At 53.2% G+C, this 14,480-nt stretch overlaps 3 protein-coding genes across 3 annotated transcripts; 1 reads left to right on the top strand and 2 right to left on the bottom strand.

The window, feature by feature from the left end:
* Positions 1 to 2,288: 2,288 nt before the first annotated feature.
* EsH8_IV_001396 (uncharacterized protein) lies at positions 2,289 to 5,454 on the top strand (the record flags this gene model as incomplete). The annotated part of the gene is made up of 2 exons (XM_083266286.1): positions 2,289 to 2,633; positions 2,701 to 5,454. The coding sequence occupies 2 exons, from the start codon at positions 2,289 to 2,291 to the stop codon at positions 5,452 to 5,454; spliced, it is 3,099 nt and encodes a 1,032-aa protein (XP_083125181.1).
* Positions 5,455 to 6,249: 795 nt separating this feature from the next.
* EsH8_IV_001395 (uncharacterized protein) lies at positions 6,250 to 7,930 on the bottom strand (the record flags this gene model as incomplete). Its single annotated transcript, XM_083266285.1, has 3 exons — positions 6,250 to 7,222; positions 7,300 to 7,546; positions 7,609 to 7,930. 3 exons carry the CDS (start codon positions 7,928 to 7,930, stop codon positions 6,250 to 6,252), a joined length of 1,542 nt encoding a protein of 513 aa, XP_083125180.1.
* Positions 7,931 to 8,504: 574 nt separating this feature from the next.
* Positions 8,505 to 9,713, bottom strand: EsH8_IV_001394 (uncharacterized protein; the record flags this gene model as incomplete). Its single annotated transcript, XM_083266284.1, has 1 exon — positions 8,505 to 9,713. The coding sequence occupies one exon, from the start codon at positions 9,711 to 9,713 to the stop codon at positions 8,505 to 8,507; it is 1,209 nt and encodes a 402-aa protein (XP_083125179.1).
* Between the last annotated feature and the right edge of the window lie 4,767 nt (positions 9,714 to 14,480).

The raw sequence follows: 14,480 nt of genomic DNA, 5'->3' as shown, positions 1-14,480 counted from the left end.
GCAGCCCGGGCGATTAGCCTACCAATATCCACTAATAGCCTCTTGGGCCTAGGACGGATATGGTAGGCAGAGGCGTTCCTTGGGGCGGTCGAGAAGGATATTGGGTTATCGTGCGGCGCTGATCTATCTTGGGCAATCTTGGGGTAAAGATACCGGTAGTAGCAGTTGGTCGAGGAAATGGAAAAACAAAAAAAGAAAGAGGCGAGGTCGGAGAGGGTTGATTGCGCCATAGTAGAGGTCCGGGGAGCGTCGAATCACCCGCGTCTGATGCGGCCCCATCCCATTCACATGCATAGGGGTCGCGTACGGCGGAACGAAGGCTGAGCCTCCTCATCTCGTCGCCCATCGCGGGGCTCCAGACGCAGCCTGGTTCTAAAACATACGTGATCTGACCCTGCTGACGGGGCCGGGGCGGCCACGACGGGGTCAAGTGATGCGGCTGCCTGGGCAGTTCATCAAGGTCGATATCATCGTAGGCCAATGGCTTTGCGAAACGAGTGCCAACGTTGAGACGACGCGCAATTTTAGTTGGTAATGCGGCTGACGGGCGCTGCAGACTGCTGCCTCGACTGGAGATGGCTTCTCGAAGTCTCCAACTCAACGCGAATCTGGGGCCGGAGTTCCGCCCCTGCGCCAAACGAACGAGCGAGAGATCTGTGCTCCCAGAGAAGCGAGAAATGTCCGAGCGAGCGGGCTCGTGTCGACATAATTCTGTAGTGGTACAGTGTATGTAGATGGACTACACATACACTAGAACAAACAAAGAACGATTGGATGCAAGGTGGGCGGCGGCGATGGTGGTGGTGGTGGGGGTGGTCGGAGGAAGCACGGAGAGAAGGGCGAAGGAACAAAAGCAAGAGGTTCGCGCTGGCCGGCTGCCTCGTCTAGACGGATAAGGAACCTTAGCCGCCTCGCTTTGGGGGAGCCTTATCAGCAACGGCACGCGGGCATCCCCCGTTTCCAGCACTGGCCCAGCCAACCAGAGCTAGCATCTAGTCGTCTGGACCCTGAAAGCTCCCCTCCCCCCTCCCCGAAGCATAGCGTAGCGTACAGTACACCAGGCTATTCGTGCTCACATACCCCGTACACATGCTGCGTACGGTAGGTACACTTACACTTACTTATAGCATCGGCGGTCGCTGAAGTTCCCAGCCCACGGCGCTAGCGTCCCTCGACTGTGCATGACACGACGGGGGGGCCGCATGTATCGGCCTGCCCATGTACCCTGTACCGTGTATCTTCCCTCTCCACACAAGCTGTGTCGGTACCGGGGTACATGGGTACATGGGTACTCCCTGGGGTACCGTTCCCTCTCTCCACTTTGTTTGCTTGCCGCCTCTGTCTCTCTTCTCTCGCAACCTCCGATCCAGCCATGCGGCGCCATTCGACTCTTTGTCACTCTCTCCCTCTCCCTTTCCCTCGCGCTCTCTCTCTCTATTGCCTGTCCTGCACAGCGTGGCTACATTGGACGAGATACCCGACACCACCCTCCATGTCCAAGTACCACTTCACGTGGACCCTGGAATCGACCGGCCCAGCGCCAAGACAGTCCCTGGCCCCGCCCATTGTCCGCTTTCCCGGCATGCATCTTTTATGGGCAAGTTGAGACTTGCCCGACAGCCACGGCCAACACGACACGACACGACACGACAGCCATGACTGACAAGCAAGCCGTTAATCGCCGGGGGGGTCTGATGTGACCAGCCCCCAACACCAATAGTCGCAATGGAGGCAAATCCCCATCTTCCGACTCGACGCCTTAGCTGCCTTGTTGCGGTGAGTGGATGTCCGACCTCCATGTCGTGCGCCCGTCGTCGCCCTCCCCGGCCCCGGCCTCGACTCGCGCTTGTCAGATCGCCCAGTCCATCCCGCGAGGCTGCGACTCGCTCTTGGAGGAACCCAGCCTTCATGCTAGGTGAGCCCTCCTTCTTCTGCCCTCCCCCCTCCCAGGAGATTTCTGCTTTCCATATAAGCCCGTCCCCTGGCCTTCCCCGACTCACGTTCAACTATTCTCTCCAAATATACCCTCCATACCCCTTCCTCTTCCCTCTGCCCCCCCGTCTGAGTCGACCACCTGCGCTACAGCATCAGGTCGCTCTCTTCTCGCCTGACCCTTCCCAAACTGACCCGTGTACTGCAGTAAGCTAGTATCGTCACCTGCGTACCGGCTGCTTCGGATAACTGCTCTTCACCTCCTGTTCTTCCTCGACCCTCGTTATCGACTGCCGTGATCCATTGTCCCTCCCAACTTTTTCTATTGACGTTGTCGTACTCTTCCAACCGCCAACATGCACGGATATAGCTCCTCCGAGGAATCGGAAGATCCTCGCCGCCCACGCCCAGTTCCGGCCTCGACCACCACCAATGACCAAAAGAAGAAGAAGAAGAAGAAGGCCCCCCCACAGCCCTCCATCAACCGCATCTGGAAGAAATTCCAGAACAAGAAATTCAACAAGGCCTTGGCCGTGCTCCCCTTCGACCCCGTTCTGCCGCCCGCGAGCGCAGATAAGCCAAATGAGCTTCTGACCGCCGGATACGACCGAGCTGTCGAGGAGTGTCGCCGCAAAGTCAAAAAGATCATCCAGGAATGCCGCAGAGTCAATATGCGATACCGGGACCCCGGCTGGGATCTGGTGAGTTAACCTCCCCCAAGGCGGTGGGCGTCGCAATCGTTTCGGCGAGCTAACGTACTGCCTACAGGATTGGGATCTGAAGTGGGAAAAGGGCCATTGTCTTAATACTCTCGGCCACACAAAATGGCAGCTCTCGAGATCGACCCTCTCTAACCCTAGCGCCTCTGTTCCCAAGGCCGTCAAGCGCGTCCACGAAATCTACGAGAAGCCAACCTTCTTGAAGAATATCAGTGGCGGCGATGTGAAGCAGGGAAGCTTGGGCGACTGCTGGCTGATGGCCACCATGACTGCTCTCGCTAATGTCGAGGACGGCATCAAGCGCATCTGCGTCGAGTATGACACCCGCATTGGCATCTACGGCTTCGTCTTTTACCGAGATGGCGAGTGGATTTACTCCATCATCGACGACAAGCTGTATCTCAAGTCCCCCTGCTGGGACTCGCCGAGCATGCAGCGGGATCTTCTGCAGCAGATTGATCGGGAGGACGTTGAACGAGTCTACCGCAAGACGTACCAGACCGGCTCCAAGGCACTCTTCTTTGCCCAATGCAAGGATCAGAATGAGACCTGGGTGCCTTTGCTCCAGAAGGCCTACGCCAAGGCCCACGGCGACTACGCCTCTCTCGCCGGCGGTTGGATCGGCGAGGGTTTGGAGGATCTCTCCGGCGGTGTCACCACTGAGCTGCTTACCTCTGACATACTCGACATAGAAGGCTTTTGGGAAAATGAGCTCTCCAAAGTGAACGAGGAGTTTCTCTTCGGATGCTCTACTGGCCTGCTTGACGGAGGCTATGGCGAGCGAGACGGCATCTCCGAAGGCCACGCATACGTTATCATGGAAGCCAGGACGCTCAAATCCGGAGAGCGCCTGATCAAGCTGAGGAACCCCTGGGGCAAGATCCGCAGAGGTATTTGGGAAGGAGCTTGGTCCGACGGCTCCAAGGAATGGACCATGGAGGTCCAGGAAGAGCTTGGCCACCACTTCGGCAACGATTCTGTCTTCTGGATCAACTACGACGACTTTCTTCGCAAGTACCAGCACATCGACAGAACCAGGCTGTTCCGGAATCCCGAATGGAGGTGTGCTCAACGCTGGATTGGCGTTGAGGTGCCCTGGAAGGCCCAGTTCAATGAGAAATTCCAGATCACATTGTCAAAGGACGGTCCGCTTGTGCTGGTTCTGTCCCAGCTCGACATGAGATACTTCAAGGGGCTTCAGGGCCAATACTCTTTCCGCATCCACTTCCGCATTCACGAGCAGGGCCGCCCTGGTGCCGAGGATTACATCGTCCGCTCCCACGGCAACTATCTCATGGATCGGTCCGTCTCAATTGAGCTGCCGGACATGCCAGCTGGTGATTACAGCATCTTCATGAGTGTCACCGGTGAGAGGAACACCAACTTGACCTCCGTCGAAGACGTGGTGAAGCGCGAGTGTCGAAAGCGTGTCGAGAACGACAAGCTGGCCCAGGTTGGCGCTGCGTACGACCTGGCGCATAGCAAGGGCACCGCACATCTCGAAGAGGTGGCAAGGCTGCGTGAGGCCAAGGAGCAGCAGAAGGCGTCCGAGTCCCGTCAGAAGGAGCGCCGTAAGCTCTGGGAGAGGCGCCATATGAACCGCGAAGTCACCAAGAAGCAGACCAAGAAGAACAACGAGAAGCGCGATCGCAGGAAAGCCAAGTTTGAGGAAGAAGCCAAGAAGAAGGCCGAAGAAGAGGCCAAGAAGGCTGCAGAAGCGGCCAAGAAGGCTGACGACGAGGCCAAGAAGGCTGACGACGAGGCCAAGAAGGCTGACGACGAGGCCAAGAAGGCCGCAGAAGAGGCTAAGAAGGCCGAAAAGACCAAGACGGAGGAGGGCACGAAGAAGAAGGAAGAGGAGAAGCCCAAGGACCAAGGTGTCCAAACTGAGGCTGCTAAAGATGAGCCTAAGGTGGACAGGTCCGTTCAGACTGAGACTAGCACCTCGGAAAAGACCGAGAAGTCGGGTGACGAGGTTGCTGCTGACAAGACTGAAACCACGGCATCCGACAAGAACGCTTCCGAGGCCAAGTCTACGGATGATTCCAAGGTGGAGTCCAAGGAAGAATCCAAGGAAGAATCCAAGGAGGAATCCAAGGAGGAATCCAAGACAGAATCCAAGGAGGAATCCAAGGAGACGTCCGAAAAGAAGCCTGTTGCCACGCCTACACCCGCCACACCAGCACCAGCCCCCGCCTATGATTCTGATGGTGACTCATCAGACTCCCCGATTGAGGACTGGGAAGAGCTATACAGCGATGACGACCTGATCAAGAAACCACGGTCCACTGCTGCAGGGCCACCCAAGACCTTTGACGACCTTTATGAGTCTGAAGAAGAGGGTCTTCCCGAACCCTGGAATGCCATCTGCATCGTCGGCGTTCGTGTCTACTCCATGGACGAGGATCTTCAACTCCGCGTCGTGATGGAAGGCGGTGAACTCCTCCAGGGCGGTATGGGCAAGAAGGGCGAGGCTGACCTTGACAACGCCCAGGTCAATGCTGGTGGGGAGCGTGAGAAGGAATCTGACAACAAGGTCGAGGAGGCCAGCGCAGAGTTCCCAAAGGCGGAGGGTGAAGCTGCATCCAAGGTCACTGCCGTGGAGACAGATGAAGTGAAGGAGGAAGTAGACGAAACCAAGAACGACGACAGCGATGATACTACAAAGGAGGCCAACGAGGACACCAGGTCTGACAATAGCGTCGACTCGACCGAGTATGACAAGCTCGACTCAGGAGCCTCCACGCCGGAAGTTATTACACCGGAGCCGACCCCACTAGAATCAAACAAGGAGCTGTGCTAGAGCATTCTAGAGTATTAAGACTGACGACGAACATGATGGTAGAGGATATAGTAGAGGTCGCGCCTTGCTCTTCCTGAGTTTTCATTCTGCTTTTGAGGCGTTGCGAGCTTTAGTTTATGCCGGGCCTATGGCCGGCAAGTTGCATGCAGGTGGTCAGATCGCAAGCGAGATTTTGCAGCGAGACTAGACAACGTTACTTTTCTTGTTTGAGACGATTTGGAGTCAGGTGTCAGGCTTTTGTATATATGACCAGATTTCAACTCATGTCCACTCTGTCCCCAAGATAGCTTGAGGAGGGCCCCATTAGCAAGCCGGCCTCGCTCATGATGGCAGTGCTCAGTTTTATATCTTCATAATCACGATCCACCACTTCGCCCTAAACCCTCTTTCGCTCGCTTTTGACAAGTCTAAATGTCTCTGCAGGGACGCAGTAGCAGCCTCCACCATTGTTTTCCGTCATGCGGCTAGGTGTGATAAAGCTAATAGCTCTAATAATCCAGGCGGACTGGGACCGTGATTTTCATGACCATGTCCAACTATTTAATTCGGCAAAATGTGTCATGTAGGAAGCCTACCAGAGCCTCATACTGACAAAATGCGAATGGTGTCAATGTAATGTCGCATTATTTCCTTGGGGGGACTCAAAGGTAATGTGTTTTGGGAGACCACTATTGCACAAAGGAGAATGATCCCCGACGCCATTGTGTTTCAACTGGTTGAATCTAGGTGTACGTAAAGCCAACGACGCGGACCCAGTAGGGGCTCTTCCCTCTCCGTAACCAAAGTCCCGAGCCTTCATTCAGCCCGAATGCTCCTCAGCACCAACACCGCAGCGAGGTAGCAGCTAGCAGAAACGAAATAAGGTATACCCAGAGCAGAACCTCCGATGGAGATGCCCCTGACCCAAAGGACCATCATCAACGGGGCGCCCAGCAGTGACCCCGACGTCTTCACCATCATCATAATGGAAAAGATGTGAGACTCTGGGTCTACCGACTCGCCTCTCTCTTCATTCCGCTTGGGAGCAATGAAGGGCGACTTGAGCAGCGACAGGGTGAAGACCGGGAGCGCGGAGCCGAGGGCGTAGAGGAACAGCGAGGGCACCAGCATCCAGATCTGGGTTGCCAGGGCTATGGCCAGGGCGCCGAAGATGGACAAGACAAGGCAGATGTTGGCGTAGTGCATGTTCATCCGGTGGCTGGCCAGCTCCGGGGCCACATGGCGCGTCCTATCCTGCCTCGATCGCAGGATCGCGGGGATGACGACCGTGAGCAGCGTGAAGTTTACCACGGCCTTGGCGGAGAGCAGGTAGCCCGTGGACGCGAACGTCCAGTGGTACCGCTTCGAGATGTACTGGACCAGCAGCTTCGTGTCGGAGCTCGCAATGGCCGTGAGGACGAAGCTGATGAGGAGGAGCGTCATGTTGCGCGGGTGGCCAGCGACGGTGGAGCGCAAGACGCCGAAGCGCTGGGCGATGGACCTCAGCAGGGACGCGTTGTTGTTGTTGGCGTCTTGGGCCTTCAGGACGGGGGATGAGAGCAGAGGTCTCGCTTGGTCGTCCGCGTCACGGGATGAGGAAGGGCCAGAGTAGTGGCCGCTCTTGGATGAGCTTTCCAGGAAGAATACGGCGGGAACGGCCAGGAGAAGCATGCAGATGCCGATACAGAATGGGAGCCAGAGAAACAGGCTCATAGTGGCCGATGCAAGGGCCGGGCCGAGCAAAGCGACAACGTAAGAGACGGAGCTCATCCACCCGAAATAAGTGGCGCTGTACAAATGAACAAAACCCAAGTAAGTAAAATAGTAGCTTAACGAATAACTCGAAAGAGCCTGGGCCGCACTCACCGTAGGACGTGGTCGTCGGTCATGCCAGAGGCGATGGCGTACATGATCGAGTTGAGAACACAGTCGCCGCCCAGCACGGACAAGAAAGGCGATGCGACGATAGCCTTGGTCGGCAGGGCCTGCTCAAAGTAGCCCACGATGACTGCCCACGCCGGCATGACGATGCGGGGCACGAGATTGAGCCAGAGGATGGTGCGCCGTCCATACCGCTCGGCGAGGAACCCCAAGGGGATCGTCATCACAAAGTCTAGATGGCAGCCGCGTTAGTCAAAGCGGAATCCTTTGCTCCTAGAAGAGTCGACCTCTTACCGCCCACGATCCAGGCCATCTCCATGGTTCCCTGGATCCAAGCAAGACCCTGCTGAACGGTGCCGACCTTGCAGAGCTTCTCTTCCACGTTGCCGTCCCGGTCGACCACCGAGGGATCGGCGACCAGGTAGTGCTCGCGACAAAGCCGGCGCTCGATGACTCTGCTCAGGGGAAGCTGGTACAAGCTGGCGGCCAGGTTCACGAGGAGCACCAGCGTGAGCAGGGCTCCGATCTCCGCCTTGCGCGGCTTGCGCGCATGATCCGAGGCTCGGGAGTGGACGTGTGCGTCATTCTCGCCATCGAGGTCTTCGACGGGCGACATGGTTCTGCTGTCGAGCGTGTATCTACGGTCGATGTTCCGAGGTTGATAAGCTATCAACGGTGCGTCCCGCGATCATCCTTAGAACACGGCCGTCTGTGATGACTAAGCATCGCCGTTGAGATTCATTGGTATGTATCCCCCGTAATAAGTTGAGATAAGCAGGGCCCCCATCCTTATCGATCAGTGATTTTAACAGGTTGAAGGAATGATTGAAATGGTAAAAAAGATGGTGCTTTATGGAGAAATAAAAATAAACGACGGCCCTGTCGGCCCTTTCAGCCTATTGTTGGCAAATGTCCTCGATCATACATTCGTAAGAGGAAGCGGCAATCGCGGGGACGTGTACCTAACTAATTTTGGAAAGTTGGCAGAACAATGTTTAAAGAGTGAAATTATTCCGTGTCTCATTATGATCTACATGATGATTAAGTGTTGAGGTAAGAAGCGTAAGTATGTATATATAACAAAGTTCATAATTGCCTCGGCAAATGCGTCATAACCATTCTCGGTATTGAGACCGTCTAGTATTTGCGATTCCTTCTCAATTGCTGTTATCTTGTCGAAAAGAGTGGAGTCAATGATAGTTGAATACTGCGCCTTGAGCCCCAAAATGAACAGAGAGATCCTTGAACGCCTCTTGGTCCAATGCCATCAACTCAGCGGCAAACAACTCGAGTTCCTGCGCCGTTGCGGGTTCCGATGAAACTATGCGCAACTCCCGCAAGGAAGCTGGGAGAGACTGCACAAGACCCGAAACGCCGAAGCCAAAGCTTTTGAGGTCAGTGGTGAGCGACTCGAGGTTACTGAGCTCATCCAGGGCCGTCTTGACCCTGCCACCCGAGGCCATGTGAGCGGTTTGTCGAGTTCTGAATGACACAACGAGACTCTTCAAGGTTTGGGCGTGCTTTGAAAGAGCTCTAAGTACCCGCTCTTGTTCCACTGGATTGCAGGCTGCATCGAACTCCAGGTGGCTGAGACTGTCTAAGTTCAGAATGGTTGACTCTAACGTGATTGCGGGCATCGGACATGTCTTGAGACAGAGGCTTGTGAGACCCGTTGGCAACGCCTTCTTACGGTTGCTGAATTGACACATATCTAGATGGAGTTTTGACAGATTCGGCGCGCGCTCCATAACGGGGCGAAGTTCATCCATTGTCAGCCCGCCTGGCTGCACGATATAGAGGCTCTGTAGATTATCGAAGCGGATATGCGCATTGCTGTCGCTCTCTGTGAGAATGAAGTCAAAGGGCGGTCGATAGATTCCTCTTCGAGCCATGAAGAGTATCTCTATGTTCCGAGCGTACCGTGCGCGAAACATTGCAAGTTCTACGAGTACATCCGAGTTCCAGTGGAATTCGTGCCAGTCGCCGCGTAGTTGGAGGCCCATTCGTTTGGCCATGCCGGAAATAAAAGCGACATCCTCCTCACGGATGACTGGGGGGACTGGCTCCTTCGAGCGCTGCTTTGTCTCAATTGTGAGTCGTCGGGTGTATTCGGCACAATGCGGCCGGGCGTCCCAGCACCTGAGAAGAGATACCAGTGGCGTCACAGTCGCATTAGGAATGCAGACGAAGCGATAGAGGTGCGGCTCGATTAGTTCGCGGAGTTGACGACTTGTTCGACAGAGCCTTGCCATTGCGGCAAGACCTTGGTCTACATGGTCTGTGTTGAGTGCTTGTTCGACGGGCCTCGGATGAAAGTTGTAAGGCCCCGGATCGAGATACCAAAAGTCGGAGAATATGTTGTCCACGATTTCAAGGGGGAGGCTGAGTAACGATGCCATCTTTGCTACTGCCAGGTTGCATTGACTTTGACGATCTTTGGGGGGTAAGCAGAACTAATTAGTTCAATTGAGAGATTAGAGCAGCAGGGCTCAGTCTATTTGAGCAGTAGTCTCAAAGGAGTGGAATGGTCTAGGCCAGGGGGGGCGATGCGTTAGCATTGTACTAAAGGATTGGTACCCCTCTGCCAAGACGAACAATTGTTGGTTGCTCCCGGTGTGGCGAGCGAGTTGCTGCCTGTTCAATCCCCTGCCCGGATGGAGTGGAGAGTTGTCAGGAGATTGCGGCGCCGGCTTTTGATCCAAGTGGATAATGGCCTAACGAGGTAGTGAGCGCATGGATTGGCAATGCAGGGTCATCGTCGTTTAGGATTGGGCAGATGATACCGAGTCTTCAATCGCCTGAGAAAGCATTCACCGAGGAAATAGGTATGTGAAATTCTTAAGCAGCCATACTACACGGGAAAAGATACCAAAATTTTGCAACGTACAAAGAGAATGAATGCTACTCACTTATTTAGGCTACACAAAGTGCAGCTAAGCGGTACTATGCTGCGAGGGGAAAAAATCTCTTCTCGCTCAAATCTCACAGACTAGTCCGATTCAGTTTTCAATGAAAAATTGTTAATCAGATAAACACCATGTAAATAAAGCCTGCACCTATTGTCGATTCTAATCCCTTGGCCTGTTGTTATTAACACGGTGAACTGCATGAGGAGACATCAATGGCACCCACCGATGCTAGCACAAGGAAGCAAACGAACCAATGGCAGGGAGAGAGTCCACGGAGAAGAAACACACAACATCTGCTTTTAAACTTAACTATGCCTAGAAATCATTTTAAATTCCAAAAGTCTATTGTTGAAAATGCATTCCGATGTCTAACTCCATTACCGGCTCTTATCCATGCAGGGCCAGTCACCATATTCCTCTCCCTACTTCCTGATATTTTCTCTCAGGTTTTACTGTGCAAATTCATGCAAGAGGTGACTAGGAATTAGCTGTTACTCTTCATGACTAGAAGAATTCCTACGTAGCCTACGGGCGGCTCTCTCTTCCCCGATGGCACCAAAGGGGTTAGAACGACGTTGTCCAGTAGCGGAGCCAGAATTGGAGGTGTTCTGTCTGGGGTGGAAGAACCTTCCTGGCTGAATGTTACGAACGGCTTCTCTCTCCTGTCCGATAGCACCGAAAGGGTTGGATCGACGTTGTCCAGCCACTGGGCCAGAACTAAAAGTGTCCGCTTGGTCTTGCAAAAAGCTCCTGGATTGATTGTTTGGAGTGGTCCTTACATTCTTTCCAATGGCTCTGCTGATAACTGCGTCAACTTCCTTGTCGGACCTCCTGAATGTATCGGCTTCATCGCGTTCAGCTACCGTAGTGGAGGCGGGATTGCGAGCGGCTGCCCTCTCCTGCCCAATTGTTCCATAGGGACTGACACGATGGTAGAGAAGACTCGAATCACGAGGCATCAAATTCCTTGGTCTGTTGGTTCCGAAGGGACTAAAGGGAGCTGTTGCAGTACCAAATCCAACAGCATTACTTTGAGGACGGCCGGTTGATGGGAGTCCTGTGGGCATTGAACTACCCAAAACGTCCCTTTGTTCCTCTATTCCCCCCATCAAGTCATCAAGCGGAGTAGGTGTGGTGAAACGAGAATCCAAACCTAACTGACTTCCACGATTACCTGATGATTGATATCTGCTGCTGCTGCTGCCAGCTTTGGTCGGCTTTTCTTTCGTGTCTTCCTGCCGATTTGTGCGGCTATTCAACGGTCTCGATCCTTCGACGTGACTGGGTCTCAAATGAGGCGGCGTTAACTGGTAAGGAATCGCTACTCGTTTGTCCGCATAACGAGCAAGTTGAGCCGCACTGGGGGCCTTGGCTGGCTGCGGACGAGGCGTCTCTTCTTGACATTCTTCGCAGACTTGATCAGTCTTGCTAAAATCACGCCATTCAAAAAAGGGGCAAATATCTTGGGGCTGGATAAAGGCGTTGAGCACGTATTCAGCGGGCTGGGTTCTATACCAATGGTCACAGTGATCGAATTTTGTATCGACATCAATCGCGAGAATGTGTCCTCTGCCGGGCTTGAGCTTTTCCTTGGTCATAGCAATCTCATCTCGTTGCGGGCAGGTGATGTTCGGGCAGGGGCAGATTCTCATGTATCGCGCACCTCGGCACATTTTGGGCAGATTGAAAAGGTGTAGAACGTTGTTGGTTCTGGTTGATTCGGTATTTATTGAGTGGGAGCTGGGTAAGCTGGTGTATGCAAAGTTGTGTAGTCTGGGTTGAGCTGCTGAAGAAAATGTATGTCTTAGACAAGCAGGCCCAGTTATATGCTCCTGCTGGGACTGGGAAGCATCTTGCTTGGGCTAATCAACGATATTGTTCTCATTGTAGAGTTTCTCTGCCTCTTTGAGGCAGACATATGCCATTATTTCACTCTTCAAGTCTGCAAATGAGCTTTGTTTGCCTTTGTGATAGGCATAGGTGTTGATTTTACCGAATAAAGAACTTGCCCAACATGTCCACCTCTCGATGTTTCTTAGAGCTCAATGCTTGTTCGCCATACTGAGACATAATCAAAAGACAATTTTGTCGATAAATACATTTATCCAAGCGTACTTTACATTTTTATATAGATGCTTCAAAGAAAGCCTGGATTGTTTAGGATAATTCTTGCAAAACATACTCCAATCATTCGTATGAACAATTGCAGTTGGAACAGAATGTTCCGTAATGAAACAAACTCATAGGCGATGGAGTGTGAATTCTAAACTTCTGCTAGTTTTCAATATTTCATATTGCTTGCACTATAGGGAGCTAGTTGTCAGGTCTGTTGCTGTGATCGATCGAACCTAGGACCTTGATACGGCCAGACTTCAACTACGTATCCATGTACCACCGATTAATCGAGCTTTTCTATTGACATACGGAAAGCATGTGATCATGAACGAAAACTAATGAATGAACACAAAATACATGTTATAGGCTAAATTATGGATACTTCTTTCAAGTTTGAAGTCCTGGGTATCGATTGTCCGTCTCCTTCAAGGAAACCAAACGCCAACGCTCTAGGGTACATGTAGCCCTTTCAAAATGACCTTCCCGCCATTTCTTTTCTCGCGAAAATGTCCTTTTTGTTCATCCCTTTGCTTAAAATCAATGTTGACTTGCTTGCACCAAGAGTCTAGAAAACCTCTCTTTCTTTGCTCTGTCTGGTGGCCGGCGAAGACAACGTTGTGTCTTCATAAAGCTGCAAAGCATGCAACACACTCTTCATCTGCCTCTCTCAGAAGACACTGCCTAAAGGCCGCGACTTTCTCTCCCAACTTCCTCTCTTATATTGACGTCGGTCCCTCTGCTCTCTTCGCGCACGGTCATACTCGTCGCGCTTTGCAAGTTCGGCGAGAAGAATCTCCTTCTGCTCCCTCTCGCCAGCGAGGATTGACTGCATCAGGTCAAGCTTTTTGTTAAGCTCCGCCAGCTTGAAGTGGTCGCCCTTGAGCTTTCGCTCGAGATCTTCAACTGTGGACAGCAGTTTCTCGATTTCGCGTTGCCGTCCTTCGTGTATGTGGTGGTTGCTGCGCTCGACTCGGAGCTCTTCATCAAGAACCTCAACCTTGCAAAGGAGGTCCGCAATCTGTCGCAAGTAATCGTCCGACTTCGAGTGTCTGAGACGCTCCTCTGCCAGGAGGACCTCGAGCTCGTCGATTTTCCGGCTTAGGTCCATAGCTTTGCGTTCCCAGTGCTCGGACCTCTTTTGCTCTCGGTTCAAGTCCAGCAGCAACCGTGCATTGCGATCCTCAATGTCCTTCCTCCATTTGCGGTTCTCCTCCGCCGATATCCAAGTGCTGCGTAGGACGCGGATCTCTTCTCTACTGTCGTTCAAATGACCGAGGCAGTCATCGTAGTCCCGTGCCAGCTTCTCATGGCGGACCTTGAGTTCATCATAATGGTGTTGGTGGCCATGATGGTCATGCTGCTTTTCTCGTAGCCTTTCCTCGAGGTGTTTCACACGTCGATGCAGCTCGCCTCTGGAATGCTCGTAGCAGACTTTGTCGGCCGTGACGTCGCAGTAATTGAGGCAACCGTCCGTCTTGCAGCAATGTTCATCGCAGTAGCCGAGCCGAAGCTTGACGATTCTGCGACAGCCAGCTCTCCTGCATTGATGGTCCGCGCAGAATTCTCCTCCTGCTAAGCAAGGCTTTTCGCATTCCTTCCAGTGGCAGCGGTGGCGGTGGCAGTGAACACCAAATTCGGCCACCTCGAGGCATCCAGCTATGGTGCAGGTATGCCGGCGGCAGAAAGGGCGAAACCCTTCTCCGTCGAGAACAGCCACAGCATAGCACCTGGCTGCACCACATCCATGTTCTCGGCAAAACACTCTTTCAACGTCGTGCTCGTTGTCTCGGAAATTGAGACATCCCTCGAAGGTGCACTTGTGGATGGCACAAGAGCGACAACCGGGAAGACATGGCCTGCTGCAGTCTTTAAATGTGCAACGGAACTCGGCATCATCTGTCCAGGAGTCAGCTTCCTTAGGTCAGAGGAATGCAAATGATGCGATTTCTTACGATGTTCGCAGTACTCAAAGAGACCATCTGCGTGTCTAAACCGGAAGTGTTTGCAACCTTTGATGATGCATTTTTGATGGATTATGCAACGATGATCAGCGTGAACAAGTTCCCGACAGTTCGGTTCGCGGCATATTCTCGCCACATGGTCAACGCAATGCTCGGCCTTGGCGATTCGCCGCTCGAAGCA

This window comes from Colletotrichum jinshuiense, chromosome 4 (genome assembly GCF_051148585.1).
Source record: "Colletotrichum jinshuiense chromosome 4, complete sequence".
NCBI classification, from domain to species: Eukaryota; Fungi; Ascomycota; class Sordariomycetes; order Glomerellales; family Glomerellaceae; genus Colletotrichum; species Colletotrichum jinshuiense.
The sequence above is the reverse complement of the archived record's forward strand: the minus strand, read 5'-3'. Positions and strand labels throughout refer to the sequence as shown.